The following is a 24093-nucleotide window of genomic DNA, read 5'->3' on the forward strand; positions in this document are numbered from 1 at the left end:
TACTATTTTTATATATATGTACTGTGTATTATGTAATGAGTTTTGGGATGTGTGAAAGGTTTGTGTAAACTATTACACATAAATAAATACAATATCTACTGTGTATTTTAATGCTGTGCATTATGTGCTCAAGTACTCATGTGAACTAGTAGAGCTGTTTATGTAACATAATAAATGTATAGGTTTTTTTGTAACAATGTGGTGTATTTTATATGGGTAAGTCTGTGGACTAATTGTACCTTGTATCCGCCTGCTACCCCTTCCTGAGAGTTAAGCCTTATTGCTCTACCCTCTTGTCTTCACTTTAAGAAATTATTACCTTCCTTTTGGCTAGGTGCATTTGCCCCACCTTAGGGTTAGTGGTTGTATTGCTCTGAACAGAGGGTTGTACAAAAACTTGCCTGAACACATTTTGAAATAATGAAAAGCTGCATGAGATCATGCATGCTCTGTAGACACGTTATTGACTTGGTCTTCCTTTTTGTTTCGATAGAAATGTGTTTAACTTTGTAGGTTTCTCAAACCTGTTTTCAATATTCCTCCCCCTTGCTAAAATAACTTTTTTTACTTTTGTAAAACATAGCTTATGGAAACTAAAAAGAGGGTGGAAGATGACGTAGGAACGATAGACAGTCTTGAAGAGGTTAAGAAAAAGCTGCTGAAGGACATGGAGTTGTTGAGCCAAAGACTTGAGGAGAAGAGCATGGCCTTTGACAAGCTGGAGAAGACCAAGAACCGCCTGCAGCAGGAGTTGGATGACCTTTTAGTAGATTTGGACCATCAGCGGCAGATTGTATCCAACTTGGAAAAGAAACAAAAAAAGTTTGACCAGGTATTGTTGGCTTCCTGTCTTTTTGTATTCTGTGTTTCTTCAGAAAGTGCTCTGGGGCTAAGCCAAACACCAAATGCCCTATTCTTTTTCTTTTCTTTCTGTTTAACTCAAAACACGCACTAATGGTGGCACTGTGAAAATGAACTTGGTCAGATTTAAGCCAGGGCCATGGAAAGCAATGGGATTCAATGGAGAAGACCCTCAACAGATCACAGTACTTTCAGTCAAAGAAACAGGTTCTTAATGCTTTTTCCAATAAAATCAGTCATAGATGCATAGAATTTCAGGAGGCCACGTATTCCACTGGTATGCAGACTGCACAGAAAAGGCCCAGTCACCAAGCTATGATGGGGTTAATAAAATTAGCTTATTGAAAGTACAGCCATTTTAGTGGTTTGTATCGCACAATTTTTGGAGTGACTGAGTATGAAGTGGGGTTTTTTTTGTTACGCTTTAGTGGCTAAAGTGTCCAAGCTTCCCAGTGGCTTTATATATGTTTTCACCTAAGAATGTGATCTATACATTTCTTGCACGTTAGTGCAGTAAGATCTCAATTAGGATTTAGAGTCTCCAATTAATTCTGTAACACAGGTGTTAGACAAATAAATAGCAAATGAAATAACTGTTGCAATATTGAAGCTGTAGGATATCTATAATACAAACAGCAACGATATCACAGAGAAAGATCAGGGTATAAAAAGGCAGCAAAAATGCCTGGTGCTACTAAAGTTTTTCAAAAGGAGGCAATGGATTTCTGAAACAACTGACACTACACCAATGAGCCCATGTAAACTATAAAAACCTGCCTGTAGTTTCACTGTTCATGAACTTAAGCTTTTCTACATTGAAATATATCAATACCTGCTTAGCATACAGAACTAGAATGGCTTTGACAGTAGAGAATTTTGCTGTTTCATTTTAAAAGCGAGAATGTTATAGGGGAAGACATTTGTTTTACGAGTTGAACTTCTACATGGCAGAGTATAAAAGTTCCAATATTAACACATTTCTTAGCAGCCTTTTTGATGTTGTGCAACATTTTTCTTATTTGTATTTATCACATTCTAAATTTAAACACATGTACATTGTAGATGCTTGCAGAAGAGAAGAACATTTCTGCGCGTTTTGCAGAGGAGAGAGACCGGGCAGAGGCAGAGGCAAGGGAAAAGGAGACGAAGGCCCTCTCATTGGCACGCACCCTGGAGGAAGCCTTGGAGGCACGGGATGAATTTGAGAGGGCGAACAAACAGCTGAGAGCGGAAATGGAAGATTTGATGAGTTCGAAAGATGATGTGGGCAAGAATGTAAGTCAGTTATCCTCACTATAGTATCATTATAGTAGAAAGGAAGAATCATATGTTTCTGAGTTTAACCAAACTTAATTGGTGATCATGAAAGCCTAGTATTGAATGTGCTAGCTGGGGGCCTGTTCTAGGCATAATCCATATTCTTACTCAATAACAATCAATACAAAAATAAACCATTTGAATGATTTTGAAAAATATTGAAGAATAACCGCTACAGTCAAGTGCTCTCAGACCGACTGTCTATGTAGTCCTGTTGATGGAGGACTCTTGCATCTGTGCCACTGTCTTTTTTTTACTTGTCTCTGAAAATGTGTGCATCTGTTTCCTACTCAGTTTTGTATTGAAATATATTTGTACACCCTCACTCCCCACCCCCTCTTTGGGGCTTTGTTTTTTTGGTGGTATTTCTCCATTTCTCCATTCAAGGTTTGTACAGCCCTCCATTGCCCTAAGGGCAGCTGTGCAGTTAATGGCTAAACAAAATGTTCTCTGGCTATAGGTCCATGAGCTGGAAAAATCTAAGCGCACGCTGGAGCAACAGGTGGAGGAGATGCGTACTCAGCTGGAAGAACTTGAAGACGAACTTCAGGGTACAGAAGATGCAAAACTGCGTCTAGAGGTGAACATGCAGGCTATGAAAGCCCAGTTTGAAAGAGACCTGCAAGCAAGGGATGAACAGAATGAGGAAAAGAAAAGAATGTTGGTTAAACAGGTAGGTCTGCTGCTGTTCACACTTTCAACATTGCAAATCCTAAATTTGGTACTGTAAGAGAACCTAAAACAGTCACTTTTCTTGTTTCAAATACACCATGCACCTAAATTGTTTAGTACATGTCTTAGTTGCTGATTATTGTGCCATTTTAGTCTATTGGCAAGCCTCATTTGTCTTCCTGTGCACTGTAAGTAATGCAAACAAATGACGCAAAGCTGTATATTCATTGCATATATTTATTTCCCCACACATCTCAGGTGCGAGAACTCGAAGCAGAGCTGGAAGATGAGCGGAAGCAGCGAGCTCTGGCTGTGGCTGCCAAAAAGAAGATGGAGATGGATCTGAAGGACCTGGAAGCTCATATTGAAGGAGCCAATAAGGGTCGCGATGAAGCAATCAAGCAGCTGCGCAAACTTCAGGTATTTCCAACTCACTAAGCGACACCAAGCCTGCTGGTTACTAGGAAGGCCCCTTATATCAAGGGCATGTTTGGTAAAGAGAGCATTTGTTCTTTGCAATCATCCATAAAGTAAACATTCTGCCACCTAACGATTTAAAAATAAATCTATCAAAATACTGATTATTGGGAAAACTAAGGCAGCAAGCATCTTAAGTCCATTATGGATAAATTGATCAATCTAGTTTCTTTGCTGTAAGGTATTTTCTTGCGAATGGAAACATCTGAATGATGGTCTGTGAACATGATTCTCTTGGTGTCTACTATTCTAATATTCAGGCTCAGATGAAAGACTACCAGCGGGAGCTGGAAGAGGCGCGTGCATCCAGAGATGAGATCTTTTCTCAGTCCAAGGAAAATGAGAAGAAACTGAAGAGCCTTGAAGCAGAAATAATGCAGCTGCAAGAGGTGGGATTTAACTGTTAAAAAAATATGTTGTTGTAGTGATTTTGCTGTGCCACTGTGTTTTTGACTCTACCAAGACATAAGAACAGATGTAAAATAGTATTTTATTTTCAATCAGCTTACTGCTTTTCAGTGCTATGGTGCATAGCAAAGTGCCCTCCTCCAAAAGGAGAGAAACAAAAAACCCAAAGTATTTCTACTGTGGCCATGATCGCATGATGCTCCCCATTTTCCCTCCATAGTTCTCTATGGACCCTTTTATCCCCTTCAAATATTTCTAAGGGAAGTAAAGCCTTCCGCTTCACTACCCTTGCCTTTTGCTCATTGTTATGGCGAAACTGATCAGTCCTTCAGAATATCAGTACTGGGAAACTATGCTTTCTTTTTTAATTTGTGTACTTTTTAAACATTGCACACAGTAGCTTGCAGGGCAATGGAGATAATTAGCTTTTTACACAGGATGTTTTATTACTTAAGTATGTGCCTACACACAAGCTTGTAGAAGCTGTTCAATTTTTACAGTTGTTGCATTATTTTTGGTGTGCACATTCGCGTTTACACCGTTTGGCTACTAAACGTGGCTAGCACACTAAAAGGGCCGAGCCATGAGATTTTCGCTTGTTTTACGGCCATATTTTAGTTTGGCTTCTTCATGCCCTCTCGGGTCAAGAGAATCCTTATAAAGTCATGCCTTGCCTGGGAAATCTCTAGCTATCGGTGGCTATAGTGTGCGTGAGCGTCTGTCTTTCTCGCCCCTTGAAAGTGACTAGAACTGTTTAGTCCCAAACCACATCCCTAGTTCCAGAATGTTTGGGTGTGGGTCACATGTGAAACCAGTAGTTGCCCATGATTGGAGCACTACTGTCTGTTTGAATGTGGCAGTTCCTCTTGCTTTCAGCTCAGATTTTGGATAAGAGAACCTCTGCAGCCTTTTCTTCAGATCATCGTTGGAGGCAAGAATCACTCGAAGAAGAGCACCCTGCTGAAGATCTGAAGACGACTCCTGAGATTGGCCAGCATCCCTGCAAGCCCTGCTCCTCTGCCTGAGCGGTGTTTGGACTTCTGGGACCAACTAATCTCGACGCCTTCTCAAGAAACTAGCCCTTCATAGTCTTTGGAGGTGTCCCTTTACTGCCTGGTGGACTGACCAGTTCTCTCATTGGCTACTTCGCCAGAGCCATCACTGTTCCAAATTGAAGTCTGAAACATTGGTGGTTGCCAGCGCGTGCCGCAAGTAGCCTTCTCCCCACATGTCAAGGGAACTTGTCCTGGAGCAGCTTCTGTGGCTGTGACTAGAAGGGTGCCTGTCGTCGCTTCCATGCAGAGATCGGCGCTGGAACTCGCCTTCCTCCAACCTATGAAGTGTTTGAAGGGGTTTGCATCGGGTGATTCTGCATTTCGGTTCCGAAAAGGGTTGCATCTTGCATTTCCATTCAACTGGAAGAAATCTCGAACCTGCAACACCTGGGCACCTCTCACTGAAACAAACAGCGGAAAATCGAGTCCCCCAGTACCCCTCAGATAATACACAAAGTCCTTTTAGAAAATCAGTATTGGGGGGTGGATGGAAGGTGGAGGTAAGTATGCATCATTGTGCCTGTTCCCCCCCCTACCGCCCCCCCTCCCTGTCTGCCATAGGGTAACAGTGGGAACCAGTCCCTTTTTCTCCTGTGTCCATTCCACTCACCTCTGGTCATCAAAACTAGCTTGGGTATCCTGCTTATGGGTTAGCCTTGGGTCTGGAAGAAAGAAAGGAGACCTCTTACTTACCTCTGTTAAAATTGTTGAACTTATCACCTACACAAGTCTATTGAATCCTGTTTGGAAAGATTTCTCTGTTGGCAACGTTCCAACCATGGTTCTATGGACTCCCAAACTTTTTGCTTTTGTTTTGGAGTCTGTCATGACTTTTTACAGTGAAGTGACGCCTTTAGCTTCACTCCCCTGGTCTTTTGCTTATTTTGTTATGGGGAAACTGATCAGTCCTTCTGTCTATCAGTACTGGGAAACTGTTTCCCTTTTGACTTTGTACACTTGTGTAACTTTTTAGCATTGCACACAGCATCTTACAATGCAGTGCAGTGAGGATACATTTGTATCACCCTAGTCTTTTAAACTTACTTTTATATGTGCTTGAAGTCAAGCTGGTGGCAGCAATTATATTTTTACAGTTTTTGTGGTATTTCTAGTATGCACATTCGCGTTTAGCATGTATGGCTACTAAACGTGGCGAGTGCCCTAAAATGGCCGCCCACAATATTTTCACTTGTTCTTTGGCCATATTGTTTGGCCGTCTTCCTGGCCTACCAGGTCAGGAATCCCATATAAGGTCAGGCACTTGCCAGGGAAAGCTACTGCTTTTGCTGGCTAGTGATGCATTTGTGTGGGCATGTCTTAGGAAGTATAAGGGACTGTCTGGTCCAATAGCACATTCCTGGAGCCAGGGAGTCTAGGTGTGGGGCTTAGTGAAGCCAATAGTTGCCCCTGATTGGATAACTACTGGACCGGTTGTTTGAATGGTGCACGTCCTTAACATTAGTGGGCTTGGACGTGCTTCCAGGCTGGATTTTGGATAAGGAGAGGACTCCTGCAGCCTTTTCGCCAGATCAGCGTTGGAATCAAGAATCCTATGTAGAACAGCCAACTGAAGATACCAAGAATTTTCTGGAAGAGGCTTGGCATCCCTTCCTGCATCTGGTAAAACCACATATTTATTTTAATTCTTGATAACACGCCAAAATCGCCCGAAGGCCTCACGGCACTTACAAAACCAAACAAGACAAGGACAATTAGAGTAAACAATGAGGAGCGGAGATCAGAGAAGGAAGGACTGCTTAGTCAAGGACTAAGGGGCATTGAAGAGATGAGTCTTGAGATTCTTTTTAAAGTTAATCAGTGAGGTGGAACTCTTAAGGTGAAGGGGAAGAGACTTCCACAAAGAGGGTGCGGTGACACTGAAGTTGGTTTTACCAAATTTGACGGACCGAAAGCGAGGCAGACTGAGCCTAGCTTGCTTGGTGGACCTGAGTGATCGACCAGGGACATAGTGTTGTATGCACTGTCAGGTAACTGGGTGCACAGTTATTCAAGCTTTTGAATGTAAGAGTGAGTATCTTGAAGGATATCCTGTGCTTGATGGGCCTAAGTCACTATCACTACCTTCTCCAGGTGCGCCTGTGTTGGCCACCTTTCCGAGAGGTTCCAGCAGGGACAAGGAGTTACCACCACCACTCCTTTTTATTTCTGCCAAAGTCCACTCAGCTGCAGGCCGCATTCCCTGTGAAGCCTTCCAGGGCATTAACCCCTACTACTGGGGTTTAGCCGTCCACCCTTTTGATAGCGGAGAAAGAATTTCCAGAGGCCGTGTGCCCACACCCAGAAGAGGGGCATGGTGTACTCGCCCCGCAGCCAGCTCTGCAGTTAGTTCATACGGCTCACCCTACGAGTCTGTTAGGCATAATTTTATGCAGTACCCTGTGGGAGACTGCACCAGCCTTGACCTTGTGGCAATAGTTGACCCAGCCTTTGGTATAAGCATGTACTACACACGTTGGTAGCGTAACTGAGCAGCCAGGCTTATCTCAAGATGGGTCAATGTGAGCTGTAGGGTTGTAACACAGAGTTTCACAGTGACAGTTAATCAAATAAACTGTCATGATCTCTGCTTCCAAAAGGTCAGGGTTTTCCCAACTCCCTTGGAAGCAGATCCATAACCCAGGTTCCGAGTGCCAACCAGTCCCAATTGGGACCTTTTGGACCCAGTCCTGGCGCCAGTGGCACCAGGCTCATAAATATGCCCAGTCCCAGCGCTGGAAGCGCCGGGCTCATAATGCTTGGGTGGACTTACCTGCAGCAGACCATGCTGCTTACTTGCCTGCCAGTTGAGCCTCTGATCCTCTTCTGTTTGGAACTACTTTTCCTGTTGGGTGGGGCAGGAGCCACTCCCTAGATTCAGAACACTGGAACTCTTCTGGAAAGCAGGAACTCTTTTCTTACCTAGGCTGTGGAAGGAGACACCTAAGCACTACAGGAGGCTATTTAAACCACACCCGATGGATGAATCTTGCTTTGCGTTATTCTGCATCCTCTGCAGCAGAACGCTCATCGTGTCTTCTGCATCTGATCCTGGGCCTAAGGAAAAAGGCTTACCATCCTGAATCCAGTCTTCAGCAACACCTATAAAGACAAGAAAGAACAGGTTAGCATTACGGTCTTCAGTGACAGCTCTTCACTTACCTGGTCCATCGGCTGTCACCAACGCCTCGCGCTGCATTCCGGCATCTGAAAGACAAAGGCTTACCTACTCTTCGTGCGCTCCGGAGGTCTTCACACTGCATTCCGGCATCTGAAAGACAAAAGCTTACCAACTCTTCGCACGCTCCGGAGGCCTTCGGCGCTGCATCCCGCATCTGAAAGACAAAACAAGGTGCGTTTAAAGACATTGGGGAACTCTAATACTCACGTGCCATTACTCCTTTCCACATCTAACCCAGTGGGTATTCCGGCACCCTGCAGCCGCTCCGAACTTGTACCTGCAAAATAAAAAGACAGTTAGAGCGCATCGTGAAGCAGGCAACAAGCGCTTACTTACGTGCTTCCAGGCGCTTCTATTCATCACACGGGCTCCATCTTCAACTCACTTCAGCCCATCATCCGCCATCGCCGGAACCCTGCAAAACAAGAGACATCATTATTAAAGACTTTAAAGACATTAGAATTACTCGAAACTTACCGTTCGTGCAGTAAACGACGGACAGCAGTCCTCTGAAGTCAAGAGGCCTGCTCCCCTTATCCAGTGAAGAAACTGGTTACAGCACCCTGCCCCGAGGCAGATGGAGAGCACAGCGTTCACTTACCTAAGGTGAGAGCGTTAACCTTTGGGGTTCTACAGGAGAAGAGAAAGGGAAGAAGAGAGAGACATTCAATAACCCAGTTCCTTAATCCCATATTTTCTATCTGCAGACATCTTACCCTTGAAGTCAGACATACAGTGCACAGAGGTCCAGCCCAAAGAGCCAGCCGTGTGTTACACATCACCTTTGAAGATACGGTATACGCCCAGTCAAGACCGGTGCCTCTACGGGAATCAGGTGAGCGTTACATAAACACTTACTCTCTTGATTAAACCATTATTTATTAATTTAACAGTCGGTTATATAAGCCTTCTTCAGAATGGATCAACACACTTGTAACACTTAAATATACTTCAAAAAACACTCTTGGTTTCTCTGCATCAGTTACCACCCATTGGGGATGGCATCCAGACACTTCCTACCCCCTCAGGTGACTTAAATAGCTAGGAAATTATGGACATTGATTTATCACTGGCACCTTTAGAGCAATACTGAGTTTGGTGGAAAAGGTTTAGATAGGGGAATAAAACATAGGTTAACACCTACGTCATAATTTGGTAAGTACTTTTCAAACCCTCCAATGCAAAGTAAATTAACCCTTTCCTTGGGGAAAGGTGTAAAGGCACAGAGTCAGAGGTAGAAGAGTTTTTCAGGGAGCCAGGCAAGCCAATGTTAGTTTAGCAATGTCTAGGGGAGCTGAAGATCTTCTGGTAGGTAAGTAAAAGTCTTGCACAAAGTTTTCAAAGGAGTTTGTATAAATAAAGATCACTTGAAAGGCCACAAACTGTAAGGTTTGTGAGGGGCAAAGCTGTAAGCAACTCTGCAATGGCAACTCAACTGAGAGCTGGTAAGGCTACACAACAAGAGATAAGTCTTCTTGTGTTTACATTACCTTTTGTATGAAGAAAACTGGATCCAGCTGCACTTCTATTCCTGTAGGTCTACAGCTCCTGTGTTCCTGGGCTTCAGTCGTTGGGACAAGAGGGAGGACATCTAGGGACTCCTGCAAGACGAAATGGTCTGTCAGTGGCAGCATTGGGCAAACTTCAATGCAGCTGCACTTCACGGTTTCAGTAAATAGCACCACTGCAGATTCTTGGCTGTCGAGATGGACTTTCCTTGCCTCTGGGGATCCAAAACTCTGTTGAGGTGGCTCAGGCTCGGTCAGTCCTGCTTCCTGGGATTCCGGAAGAGGTCTTCGGACCTATCATCCTTTTGTTCGGTCCCGCCTGACCAAAAGGTAAAGAAGCTGTATGTGGCTACGGTCAAGAGTGCAACGTCCTAGTTATCCTCCCGCGCTACGACAGGGAGTTCTCTGGTACAAGTTGGGCCCTATTATCGATTTCCTGCCGGACGACAAAAAAGGCAGCTATGGCAATTTTTCATGAGTCGGAAGTGGCATCAGATCATGCGAGAACTGTTGCCCTAGACGTTGCAGACTGTGGGTTCAGGCAAAAGGGAAATGGCATCGCCATACGCCTCCAAGGTTGGCTAAAAGCCACTAACCTCAGGCAGGATGTGCAAGCCAGGGTTGTCGACATGCCTTCTGACTGGGAGAATCTATTCGGCAGGGCAGTACTCGTGCATCCATCTGGTCCCTCTTTGCAGACTGCAGATGAGACCGGTTCAGGAGTTTCTAGAGGCCAGGTGGAAGCAGATCTCTGGCTCATGGAACGACAGGATAGCAAACAATCAAGCTTTCTGACAAGCCGTACACTGTGGACCATTTGCCCTCACAGGGAGCTCCCTTCAGGACCCCGCCGCATCTTGAGGCAGTCCCGACGATGCCTCTCTGGAAGGTTGGGGCGCCAACACGGCCCAACTATATACAAGAGCCTTATGGGTCCCGGAGGAGAAGGCGTTGCATATCAACGTACTGGAACAATGGCCAGTTTCCTGGGCTCTCCCGTTTCAAGCCCCAGCTCTTGGGAAATGTTAGGTAAGATTTGGAGTAGTACCATTTGGGTGCACTACAACAACCTTGACCTCCTGGCAATAAGAACCCAAGCTTTGCGATAAGTCTGTACTACACAGGTTGGTAGCGTGATTGAGCAGCCAGGCTTATCTCAAGAGGGGTCAATGTGAGCAGTAGTGGAGTTACACAGAGATTCACAGTCACGAGTATCTAAATAAACTCTTGCACACAAGGTTTCATGATTAAACAATGATTAATTTATTTAACAGTCAGTTTGAATAAGCCTTCTACAGAAGGGGCAATATAATAGTAACACACAAATACACACTCTTAGTTTCTCTGAATCAGCAAATACCCATTTGGGGTGGCACACAGACACTCCCTACACCCTCAGGTGATTTAAATAACTAGGACACTGTGGGCATTAATACATCACTGTTGCATTTAGAGCAGTACTTTAGAAGTACGGCAAAGAAAAAGGGCTATTAGAATAACACAAGAGATCACACAAATATTCTGAAGCAAGTAAGTACTTTTGGACTCCCCATTGCAGAGTAAGTTAACCCTTTCCTGGAAGGAAGGTAAACACACACAATCAGAGGAGAGAAGTCATTCAGGGAGCCAGGCCAGGCCAAAGTCAATTGGGCAAATGACTAGGTGAGCTGAAGCACTTTTTACAGGTAGGCTTATCTCAAGAGGGGTCAGTGTGAGCTGTATGGGAGTTACACAGAGATTCACAGTGATAAGTATTCAACTAAATTCTTACACACACGAGGTTTCTTTATTAAACAATTTATTTAACAGTCAGTTTGAGTAAGCCTATTTCAGAAGGGGCAATATAATAACACACACATACACTCCACAATGACCACTCTTAAGGTTTCATAATCACTAAGTACCCTTTTGGAATGGCACACAGACTCTTCCTAGACCCTCAGGTGACTTAAATAGCTAGGACACTGTGGACATTAATATATCACTGTTGCATTTAGAACCAGAATTAAGAGCATGTCAAAGAAAAAGGTTATTAGAACAAAACAAGATATCTCACAAATATTGTGATGCAGGTAAGTACATTTGGAACCCCTCCACCCCCCAATGCAAAGTAAGTTAACCCCTTCTTGGAAGGAAGACCAAACACAAAGTCAGAGGGAAGAAGAACCATTCAGGGAGACAGGCTATTGGACAAAGTCAATTGGACAAAAGTCTAGGTGAGCTGAAGCACTTCTTAGAGGTAGGTAAGTCTTGCACAATGTTTTAGAAGTCTTTGTAGAAAAGAAGAAATCAAAGTAGGGTCACAAGCTGTTTAGGCTTGTGAGGTAATGAAGCTGTTAACAACTTCACAGAAGCAACCAAGACAAGTCTCAACTGAGAACAAGTGAGGCTACACAAGAGTTAAGTTCTGTTAGACTGTACTCCAGAAAGAAATGACGAGAAAAGAAGACTGGGCCTTTTTGTCAAAAATGGCACTCTTGGGTGCTTTACTGCAGCTGATTGGCTTGGAAAGCAGAGTCGGTGGGACCAATCAACTCCAAAGTAAGCCCGACTGGACATCCTCTCGAAGCTGGTTGTATTTCCAATGCTGCCGCTGCGGGAACCGAATAGCCAGGGAGAGGAACACCAGATTTTGTGCGTTGCTTTTAAGTTGGCTAAGAGCTCCAGGAAGATCTTCCGGACTCCCAGGAAGCAGGACTGACCGAGCCTGAGCCACCTCAACAGAGTGCTGGACCCCAGATGCAAGGAAAGCCCATCTCAACAGCCAAGATTCTGCAGTGGTGCTATTTGCTTGGACGTGAGGAGCTGAAAATGCGAACTGCCACTGAATAGAAGTTGGTCCTTTTATGGCGCTGATTGTCCCGTTGCTGTGCAGGAGTCCTCCAGACGTCCTCCCTCTTGTCCCCATGATTGAGGCCCAGGAAAACAGGATCTGCAGAACTGCACAGGAACAGAAGCCAGCCAAAGCCTGTTTCTTCTAACCAAAGGTACTGTACAGTCTAAGAGCTTATATCTTGTTGTGTAACCTCACTTGTTCTCTGTTGAGACCTGTCTTGATTGCTCTGTAGAGTTGCTAACCGCTTCTTTACTTTACAAGCCTAAGCCTAAACAGCTTGTGGCCCTAATTTTGATTTCTTCTTTTCTACAAATATTTCTAAAAAAACATTGTGCAAGACTTTTACCTACCTCTGAGAAGTGCTTCAGCTCACCTAGACATTTGCCCAATTAGTGTGTGCTGGGTCTAGAAAGTTACAAATGTAAGTAAAGTCAATTTCACTTTACTGCTCAGGGAAACAGTAGTTTATCCTAGACAAGGTATTTAAACCTTGTCGAAATCTAAGATTTCCCTGTGTCACTGCACTAAAGGTGCTGCGTGCCACAATGTAAAAGATGATGCCTATGGAGTTTGTCAGACTCCACAACCAAAAGAAACAGAGTTCAGCAATCACATTAAAATACATGAGAGTGGGGAAAAAGGGTCTTGCAATCTCCAGGTTAAAAAAAATCAAGTCCTCAAAATCCAGCAAAGTTGCTGGGGGTCTTTAAGGTAGAGGGAATTGGCACATTTCTGAGAATTCTCCCTAACATAATCAAAGCTTAAGTGTTTTGTGTAGTGTAGAAAGAAGGGGGGCGCTACCTGGTCCACAAATATATCAGACACCAGTGGTGGCTATTGAGTTGCTTTTTTGGAGGTTGCAAATGCAATTGCGACTGAGTGTAGCAAGGGAGCCCAAACTAACGAAAATGGGTTTTGGGGAATAAGGGGGGAGTTCTGCCTCCTCCCCTGAGAAAATGTTTTGAATAATGGGTTAAAATGGTGCATTTCACGGCACACTTTCTGTGAGAATGTGTGTAAAAAGCCAACAATTTGGGTAAAGGGCCAACTATCGGTTTTGTAGTGTGTAGGGTAAATCATGAAAAAAGAACAATAGATGCAAGTCACCAAAAGTGCACACAGCATTTCCCAATGTATTATTATGCTGATCCCTGCAATATATGCCAGTTTACAAAACATGTTCATGCTGGCTGTGCCCATGCCTTTCCATTCTGGCTCCACCAACATATGGTAGTATCCCCATATAGACCATACTCCTGTTCGCTTTAAGATCACTGGCACTGGGCACAAAACTTGCTCTGCCAGTACTCCTATGCAGGACCATACTCCAGATGGTTTGGCCATTTAAAATGATGTGTCACAATATGAATACCTGTCCAAACTGTATAATATAAGCCAGTTTAGACCCATAAGAACACTTACCATGCTTGATTCATCATAGATTCTCAGTTAATAAAATGTCATGTTACAATAAAAAATATACAGGCCGCTACACCAAAACATCAGTTTACAGAGGTAACACTACTTATCATGCTTGCTTTTTTAACGATGCTGAGTAATAAATGTCATGCCACAGTAAGCAGTGGCTAGACTGACTGCACCAAAATGCCAGTCTAGCCAGGTAATGAGACACATGAACTTGGCTTTGCCTGGAAAAATACCAACAAAGTCAACAAAGGATGTGTCACAAATGCTGTAGTGATACCAAGTCTCCCAAGGGGGGGAGACGCAATCGCCCTCTCACTCGCCCACCGGTCACTCGCCCATACATCCCCTCTCACATTCATGCAAGCAAAAATACTTTAATTCAGAATAAACCTTCAAGTTGACTGATAAAAAGGGGTACAAATACAATGCAAATTAAGCAAAGAATAAAAACAGTGCTCACAAATATTAAGAACATTGCTCAATAAAAGTGATAAAACATTTCAAAGGAAAACAATGCTCGCAGCCTTGGCAAATAAAGCACTAGAGAACGCAGTTTTGCCGGATATTAAATAAGAGCCTTCTTTCTCAGCAACCACACCGTGTAACATCGGGCAGTTGCAAATGTCACAGAGGGAGACAGTGTTGAGCAAAACATAGCAAAATTCAAGGTACGTATCCCAGCATTCCTCAAAACCGGTTTTAGATACAGGCGTCACAACCTCAGTGATTTTTCACATAGCAAGAAAACATGTGCCATTGGTTCTCTGACAAATGTCAGATGCTGTATTACTCCACACATAAGTCAGAACAGCTACTGGAAAAATGGCCAATCTCAATCTCGCGTTCATTCACACTGCATCCACCACGCAGACATACGCCCATCGTCCGACCCACAACACAGGCCCACAATCACCTACCCACCACATTCAAAGACATTCTACCGCATTGATAATCTTTCACGCACCAGTCACTCACACCTTCTCTTACATCCACCCATTGCATTCTCTACACAGGCACACACCCACGCCGAACATTGAAAAACACACCATCACATTCATACTCATTCACCCACCAGTAACTCACGGCTTCTTCACTCATTGCATTCTCTACACAGGCACCCACCGAGAACATTCAAAAACACGCATCACATTACTTCTCATTCACCTACCTACATCTGACACGAACTTCACACAGACAAAATACACATCATATATTTTTTTTAAATGCCTTCTTACCTTTTTTTTGCAGCTTCAGTCTGTCCTTCCAGGGAGTCTCCAAGGGTTGCAAACTGCAACCCCCAAGTGACATTGCTGATCTTTCCTGTAAGCCACTATTCTCACACAGGCACTCCCCACTCTAGGGTGTTGGACCTTCCTACTTAGTGGGAGTGCATATATACAATAGACCGAATGAAGGTCACAAATAGAATATGTACCCTATCTAAACCTCATTACGCTCTGAAACAACCCTCAAGTCAAATGTAGGTTGATATCAAAGGATCAAACTGATGTTACATACAAAAGCATTAATCAATTTTATTTAATATTACATCAAATCACGTGTGTAGCCAGCTGCTATTTCACACGGAAATCATTTGTTAAAAAAAATCTACATTTATCAGTATACAACATCTGAGTTTGCGATAATTAATACTCCCAATTAATACAAACATGATACTGTGTACGCAATTGGCACATAGAAAATCAAGTTCATATGCACAAGCATAGTGTTGGTTTAATACACTCAGTTCTCACACTATGATTATCTTCGCCCTACTAAATAAGTTTCTGTCCTATGTGGCTGAACCATGCCCGGACATTCCTCGGGGGCAGAAGAATGTTCATTTTAAAGGTGGCAGGGGATCAATTCCACTGTTCTCTCCAATGTAGTTTCCTTAATGTTGCTGAAGTAGTTTCCACGCTTCCCAGCTTAACCTCAAACGTATCGCTTTCTTCAATAGTGGTGGGTAGAGGGTGCGTGTCCTGTCATGTCTTAGGTTAGATTTCTTTTGGTCCGACTGTTAGAACAAACAGCAGTAGATCTGAAGCCTGATCCATAGGAACCGGCACCCAGGGGAGAATATTCCACATGGGGTACCCGTAGAAAGGTGAGGCCTTTTATGCTCTCAACTCCTTGGAAACTGACAATGACCCCCTAGTTGTCACAGTCCTGTAAGCCTCCATATTTGTCTTTTCAGCAATCCAGTCGTCACTGGCCTGTAAGCCTCCATATTTGTCTTTAAACCAATCCAAGGTGATTCTGCAAACTAATCCATCCTATATACCAAAGGGTCCGCCTGACTTTCATCCAAACAAACCTTTGGTCTTACCAGTCTTCTTCGCAAACCCTTCTACACCTGCTGAAAGGTCCTTGCACTCATGGGACTTGTCGCATGCCTTGAAATTATGTGGCACATACTAAAGATTTTCGAAATACCTCTGCTTTTCGTCAACCTTGGGCCTGTTGGGCTTGGGAAGGCCCTATCAAAGGCTTTCATCTCCAGGTGTCTCTCCAGATGTTTCCTGCATTGCCATCAATTGGTCAACAGACCACAGCCAGACCGGCCAGGAGCCCATTCCACCAGAGCTTTCACTTCGACTACTGCATTCCTCTCTGGTGTTCCTCCGCTGGATATTTGCAGGGCTGCTACGTGAGGTTCTACTGTGTCGACAGGAATTGCAAGGAGGAGTCCTGTGTCAACCAAGTAGGGCTTTGTAACCGGTTCTCATGAGGCAAGTCTTTCCAGGGTACATGCATTGCTTCTGTTGAGCCTTGCCACTGCCCATGTTTCTGCAGGTGTACTGCTGTGTAATCCTATTGATAGCATGTAAATCCATGTAAGACCCCATGCTGGACAAGGTACAAGTAACTTACTTGTAACTCTTGTTCTCCAGCATGGGTCGGGCATGGATTCACAATCAACGCCTCTCTGGCTTCTTGGTTCCTACTGCCACTGTACGTACGTGACCTAATCTGAAGATGGCCACCAGGTGTAGAGCTAAAAAAAGGGCCTATTATTATTATTATTATGATTATTACTTATTTCTCGCCACATGCCCGTAGGCCTCAGGGCGCACACCAAACACATACAAATGGACAAGGATCACGACCAGGAGGGGCAACCAGGAGTTTTAGACAGGATTAATCTGGCTTGATGTTAAATAGATAGGCTTTAACTGCCCCCTTTAATTAATGACCGGGAGTTGGACATTCTCCAGTGGGAGGGCATTCCATTCTGTAGGAGCCAGCACAGAAAAGCTGGTACCTCTAAATTTAGCTTGTCATTGGCTGGGCCAGTATCGCCCAAAACGACAGTAATAGGCTATGTAAGCAACAAGCAGTTGTTTAGCTTAATGCTATACGGCTTTAAATTACAGAGGATTCCCAGCCTGACAATGGGGAATATTCATAGCATAGAAGACCCATGCTGGAGAACAAGAGTTACAGGTAAGTAACTTGTACCATTCCCTTGCCCGGCTAACTTTAGGAGCTAGTCAGGAAAATAAATAAACAATGGAGTGGAAGCTCTAGGAGCTCCCAGCAACACTACACAGAAGGTGTGGTGTGCTGCTTTAGTAAAATGTAAATGCCAAAAAGTATGAGGAAAGCATGGCTACAAATAGAAATACCTAAAAGTGGTCAGAAAGGTTTCATACACAAGAGTAAAACGGAGAGTGAGTAGGGGCGAACGATTCCCACTCACTCAGAAGAATTAGCAAACATTCCAGGTGTCCAGCAAAACAGTGCTTGGGGACTCAGTGAGTGGAGATTTCACAGAAAGAAATCTACCCTCACACCAGTTTACACTTTGATTAGGAACCGCACTTTGAGACCCGGCTGACAGAAGCTGGCTATTTCCAATGTCACCCAGCTATGGTGTATTTACTATGGGCAGACTTGCCAAAAGGGGCATGGACTTTTTTGATGTACCTTGGGAAAGCCAGGCGCAGGCAACCAATTTTTAACAACATAGGCAACTGTGCAGGTGTTCATAACTGAATCGTCATGTGTATCCTTCTCCTGAGTAATGTGCAAAGTAGGGGAATCCAATTCAGACCATTAACAACAACTTTGTATTAGCATTTTAATGATTGGTTGAAATCTAATATTATTGCTATCTTTGCACTTTGAATGTAATAGAAGGCCCAATCCCAACGTTTTTTTGATAACGGGGGAGCAATTTCTCAAAGAAGGGATGGGTCACGAGAGAAGATATAGGTGTGTCAGAGAACTGGCACTAGAGAAACGCTTACCCCTCACTACTCTAACCTCAAAGATAGGTTGGAAAGCTTCTTATCACACATATATATATATATTTTTATATATTTTCAAAACAGCATTGGTCTGTAAAGACAGCAATTATATCAAGAGGCATATGCATACATACAAGTAATTTTAATGGGGAATGTCAAACATATTTAAAAAGACAAATGAAAGATACAGTGCTCAGTGTCTAAAACAGGTAAGACCAGGCTTTAAATAACAAAAAGCCAGAAGAAAAACAAACATACAAGATGAAGCAGCTTAATATACTTTCTGATCCTAATACACAATTTGTACAAAATGGCTAAAATTAGGCATTTGATGAGATACAAAATGTCGACATGTTTCGGCCAATGATCAGATAGGACAGTTTCTCAAATGTCCATCCAAGAGATAAATGTAGCGGCCATCATCAGGACAGGACATTTCTTCAGGATGAGCCTTATGGACAATTTACTATTGGCATCAACAATCTAAAAAGATACATATATATACAGTTAGTCATCAGACATTAGACATTGACTTACACAGTAAAAAAAATTAATCTTCCTTGTATAACCTCAGATATATAAACACAAGACTTATAGTGGCTGTCTATTTGATTTGTAAAAACTATGTAGGTAAAATATCCAAGTATATTCTATCTACAGGATAGTTTATCTACCGTGTTCACCATGGACCACAGTTCACATACCCTTGTGTGACATATATGAAAAATCCAACCCTTACCAATAACTCCTAGGTCAAGTGTGATCGACAAAGTGAAGAAATGGACCAGATTGATCCATTTGGGGACAAACATGTCACCATAATGGCTAATTATTAGTCATCTAGTTAATTTATGGCATCATCTATGTAAATAGATAGGAAATAGCCGGTCATTTTTAATTGGTTCTCTTTCTATTAATAATATCATTTATCAGGTTCTTTCATACCAGAGGACAGTGTTCAATTGAAACACCAGGACGTGAAAACAATGTGTTCATGCAACCAAAAAACCAAAGAACAAAAAACTTACTTCCGGATGTGACCGGATGAAGATCTCACTAAGCATCAATTAGCACATCCGGAGTGCAGCTAGAAAGCGGCGTTATAGTGTTAGATTTGTAAGATATCCTGAATCAAATACAGGAAGAAGGTAGTATTTTAATCTTACAGTCTTGTTAGACCTGAACATACTTATTAACAGGCAATATTTCTATATACCTTTTCACGGGGTCTTCATATATACTGTGAAGAGGCGATCGGAAAATTAATATCAACCGCTAAGACCCTGGTAGAAAACAAATCCGTATGGTCGAGGGAGTATTGTCCAGGTCGTGTGCAGGCAATCTGTCATAATACAGAGCACAGAAAAACTAGTCAGACCACACGCTATTCACAAGAACAAACTTGTCACTGTGAAGTATATGGAATACGGGTGCTTACCTTGCACTCCTCAGTTACGAGACGAACGATCCTCTCGCCGCAGTCGTGTTGTGGAGAATAATGAGCAACAGCCATGCAAACGGCGAGATTAAATAGGTCTCGCCGTTGACGTCACGACAGGCGGGGACTCATTTTAAAGATACAGTGTTATATCGGCCTGAGCCGTGTGTCACTGCACACTGTCAATACAGGCAAGGCTCTCTACGGGAGGCCCCCGAAGCTGTGGGGGAACTATACCCAGAGGACTAAAGTGGCCCAAAGTGACCCCTAGGCGGAAATCCGCCAGAGGAAGCCCCAGATCGCGCATCCATAACGGGAGACAGCTGTCGGGTGGCCAATCAGGGGTCTCAGGGAGAAAGAAAATGAGACAAAAAAGTGAGACAAAAAAGAAGAGGGGTGTGGATATCCAACATCCTCATCAGTAATCCGAGTTATGTTATTAAACTATTCCATTCCACAGATGAATTTAGACCGTGGTTAACCGTATTCAGATTATATATCAGCCTTTGTTCAGCTAGGCTCAGGGCTAAGTCTCTATTACCACCTCTAGGGGAGGGTAAGATTTTTTGAATGACAAACCATTTTAGATCGGTATAGTTGTGTTTTGCCGCAATATAGTGAGAAACCAGGGGTTTGTTCTCAATTTTATTCTTCAGACACGACCTGTGTTCACTAATTCTAAGCCGTACAGCGCGGCTCGTTTTTCCTATGTATAATAAATTACATGGGCATTTAATGCCATAAATAAGCCAATCTGAGGCACAGTTGGAAAAGTGTTTTAAATTCCATGTTCTGCTATTCAGTTCAATCGACTTACAATTGGATGTCAAAGCGCACACTGAACAATGGCCACATTTAAAATGTCCTACTACCGGTGGAAGATTCCACAGAGTAGTTTGTGATGTAGGTGGACATATAACTGGATAAGTGTGGACCAAACGGTCTTTTACATTTTTTTGCCGTTTAAAAGCGAACCTGGGTTGGGCAGGGCAAAATTCTTCCGTAGTCAGGATATGCCACTGTTGTTTGATTATTTTACGTAAGGCATTGCTAATAGGGCTAAACGTGCTCACACACGTTAATCTATCTTCTGTAGTTGTTGGCTCACGGTGAAGGCATCTATTTCTATTGGCATATTTAGCTCTTTTATATGCTCGATTGATACATTTTTTGGGGTAGCCTCTAGTGGATAGACGTAATTTAAGGTCTTTACTTTCTCGGATAAAATCCCCGAGATCCGTACAGTTTCTTCTTAGTCTTAAGAATTGCCCAATGGGTAAATTTTCTCGTAGACTCAGGGGATGGAAACTGTTATATCTGAGGAGTGTGTTTTTGTCCGTAGATTTGCGGTAGAGGCTAGTGTTCAGAGTGCCTTCTGCAGTTTTAAAAATGGAGAGATCCAGAAACGGAATGATGGTTTTGTCGAACGTCATGGTAAATTTGATGTGTGGATTATGATTGTTTAGCCATTCTAGAAAGGAGTAAAGGCAAGGGAGATCCCCCTGCCAAATCATAAACACGTCGTCTATATAGCGAAGCCATTTAAGGATGTTATCTTTAAAAGGATTGGATGGATTATATATGGAGATGCTTTCGAAATGGTCCATGAATAAATTTGCCAGATCTGGCGCAAACGTCGCACCCATGCTTGTCCCATGAATTTGTTTATAAAAAGTCCCTTCATAAAGAAAGAAGTTTTCAGTCAGGGCAATTTTAATGCACTCCATGATAAATGGTGTAGGTACTTTTGACAATGTGTCCGTCCGTTTATTCAGAAAAGTCTCCATAATCATTAAGCATTCTCCCTGTGGAATGCTTGTATAGAGAGCAGTTACGTCTAAAGTGACTAAGAGATCTGTCATGTTGAGCTGAAGTTCAGATATTAAATTAATCATGCTAGTGGTGTCTTTTACATAAGAATTCATTTTTAACACAAAAGGTCTCAAAAAATAGTCGGCGTAGATGGAAAGTGGCTCGAGAATGGAGTTGATGGCTGATACAATCGGTCTACCCGGTGGAATACGCTCGTTTTTATGAATCTTCGGGAGGAGGTAAAAAGCAGGAATTGTGGGTGATGTTTTTATGAGAAACTGATATTCATCATGATCGATCCATTCCTCTTGTAAGGCATGATCCATCAGGCTTTTGATTTCTTCCCGAATGGACCCCGTAGGGTCATGGTTCAGTTTACGATAAAATACTGGGTTATTAAGTTGAAGATTGACCTCTGTGGAGTACAATGTAGTATCCCATAGAACAATACCTCCGCCTTTGTCAGCGGGTTTTATTAAGAATGCCGAGTTCTTTTGTAAAGCAGTTAGAGCGATGCGTTCGCTCTTGCTCAAATTGTCTTTATGTTGATTTTTGTCTTTCAAAAGATGTTTCGTTTTTTCTAAGATCTTATTTTCAAAGGCTAGAATGGCCGGACTGACCATAGCGTTAGATGGAGTAAAATGTGACGGTAATTTGAGGCCAGTAGTGCTAGGTGTTTTTGTCGAGGGCTGGCCATTTTTGAAAAAATATTTTAAACGAATTGAACGGAAAAATTTTTGCAGTTCAACCTGAGTATCGAAGTCTTTTGCTTTTGTAGTTGGGACAAAACTCAGTCCATTTTTAAGGACTGATGTTTCAGCATCAGTGAGAACATGGTTTGACAGATTATAAATAGGAATCACCAGTTCTGCGGAGGACCTCTCCAGTTGCGGGTTTGCATCCGTGGAGGCCCTTGCTGCCACGGACGTGATTTTTTCCCTCGCCCCCGAAAAAAAGGAGGGGCTGGGTTGTTGATGTTGGGGCCGCTGGAGGTGGAGGGATTGTCAGAGTCACTACTTGACGTGGTGTTAGATGTATTGGAGAAACTCACATATTTATTCTTAGGGCGACCTGTGTTTTTGTTTCTGCTCTGTGATTGTTTGTTTTGATCATCGTAAAAGGAGGGAACCAGATACGGATAGGTGGTGATTTCCTTGTAGTTTTCATGGTCTTTTTTGTATTTCCAAATTTTTTTGTCTAAGGTAAATTTTTTAAATTTTACTATCTCTTCTTCAATTTTTGTCAATTTCTCTTTGATATCTTTTATAAGATTGTCACCTATCATCTTGTTTTCAAGAGTTTCAATTTCCAGTTTTTGTTTGGTCGTCTCTTCCACCGAAGTATCGATGATCAAAATTAAATAATCCCGTGAGCATTTATTCCCCACAGCGCTGAATTGTCCCTTGAATTTAGGGTTGTCTAAAAACACCCTTGGGATGTTTTTTACTTGCAGCCCTTCAGGTATTATACCCGCTTTTAAATAGGCCAGCATCATCTGTCCATGGGATTCTGTGCGAATCAATTTTTTCTTTTTTTGTACCAATATATCCAGATCGTCTTTGTTTGCGACTGGAATCTCATTAGTTGTATCTGTAGTTACTATGGTGGGTAAAGTCATCAGTCTCTGGTAATATTCTTCAGAGAATGTCAAAATATTGACACTATCCATCTTAATATAAGGCACCACACAACGTGCGTGTCTAACTCAAGGATGGATCACTAGCCTGTCAATGAGGCCTTCCAGCCAAGGGCTGTCCAAAGCATGTAATAGAAGGCCCAATCCCAACGTTTTTTTGATAACGGGGGAGCAATTTCTCAAAGAAGGGATGGGTCACGAGAGAAGATATAGGTGTGTCAGAGAACTGGCACTAGAGAAACGCTTACCCCTCACTACTCTAACCTCAAAGATAGGTTGGAAAGCTTCTTATCACACATATATATATATATTTTTATATATTTTCAAAACAGCATTGGTCTGTAAAGACAGCAATTATATCAAGAGGCATATGCATACATACAAGTAATTTTAATGGGGAATGTCAAACATATTTAAAAAGACAAATGAAAGATACAGTGCTCAGTGTCTAAAACAGGTAAGACCAGGCTTTAAATAACAAAAAGCCAGAAGAAAAACAAACATACAAGATGAAGCAGCTTAATATACTTTCTGATCCTAATACACAATTTGTACAAAATGGCTAAAATTAGGCATTTGATGAGATACAAAATGTCGACATGTTTCGGCCAATGATCAGATAGGACAGTTTCTCAAATGTCCATCCAAGAGATAAATGTAGCGGCCATCATCAGGACAGGACATTTCTTCAGGATGAGCCTTATGGACAATTTACTATTGGCATCAACAATCTAAAAAGATACATATATATACAGTTAGTCATCAGACATTAGACATTGACTTACACAGTAAAAAAAATTAATCTTCCTTGTATAACCTCAGATATATAAACACAAGACTTATAGTGGCTGTCTATTTGATTTGTAAAAACTATGTAGGTAAAATATCCAAGTATATTCTATCTACAGGATAGTTTATCTACCGTGTTCACCATGGACCACAGTTCACATACCCTTGTGTGACATATATGAAAAATCCAACCCTTACCAATAACTCCTAGGTCAAGTGTGATCGACAAAGTGAAGAAATGGACCAGATTGATCCATTTGGGGACAAACATGTCACCATAATGGCTAATTATTAGTCATCTAGTTAATTTATGGCATCATCTATGTAAATAGATAGGAAATAGCCGGTCATTTTTAATTGGTTCTCTTTCTATTAATAATATCATTTATCAGGTTCTTTCATACCAGAGGACAGTGTTCAATTGA

At 42.5% G+C, this 24093-nt stretch overlaps 1 protein-coding gene across 2 annotated transcripts in view; it reads left to right on the forward strand.

Moving 5' to 3' along the window:
• The window catches only part of MYH10 (myosin heavy chain 10), a 1173511-nt gene that overhangs the window by 1011855 nt on the left and 137563 nt on the right, over positions 1-24093 (forward strand). For both annotated transcript variants that reach the window (XM_069654592.1, XM_069654593.1), the window contains exons 33-37: positions 584-832; positions 1924-2136; positions 2639-2851; positions 3109-3270; positions 3588-3716. In XM_069654592.1, the coding sequence (XP_069510693.1) occupies positions 584-832; positions 1924-2136; positions 2639-2851; positions 3109-3270; positions 3588-3716 (966 nt within the window). The remainder of the gene's footprint in view (positions 1-583; positions 833-1923; positions 2137-2638; positions 2852-3108; positions 3271-3587; positions 3717-24093) is intronic.

The sequence above is a fragment of the Ambystoma mexicanum genome, chromosome 3q, assembly GCF_040938575.1.
Source record: "Ambystoma mexicanum isolate Mex_15411 chromosome 3q, UKY_AmexF1_1, whole genome shotgun sequence".
In the NCBI taxonomy this organism is placed as follows: Eukaryota; Metazoa; Chordata; class Amphibia; order Caudata; family Ambystomatidae; genus Ambystoma; species Ambystoma mexicanum.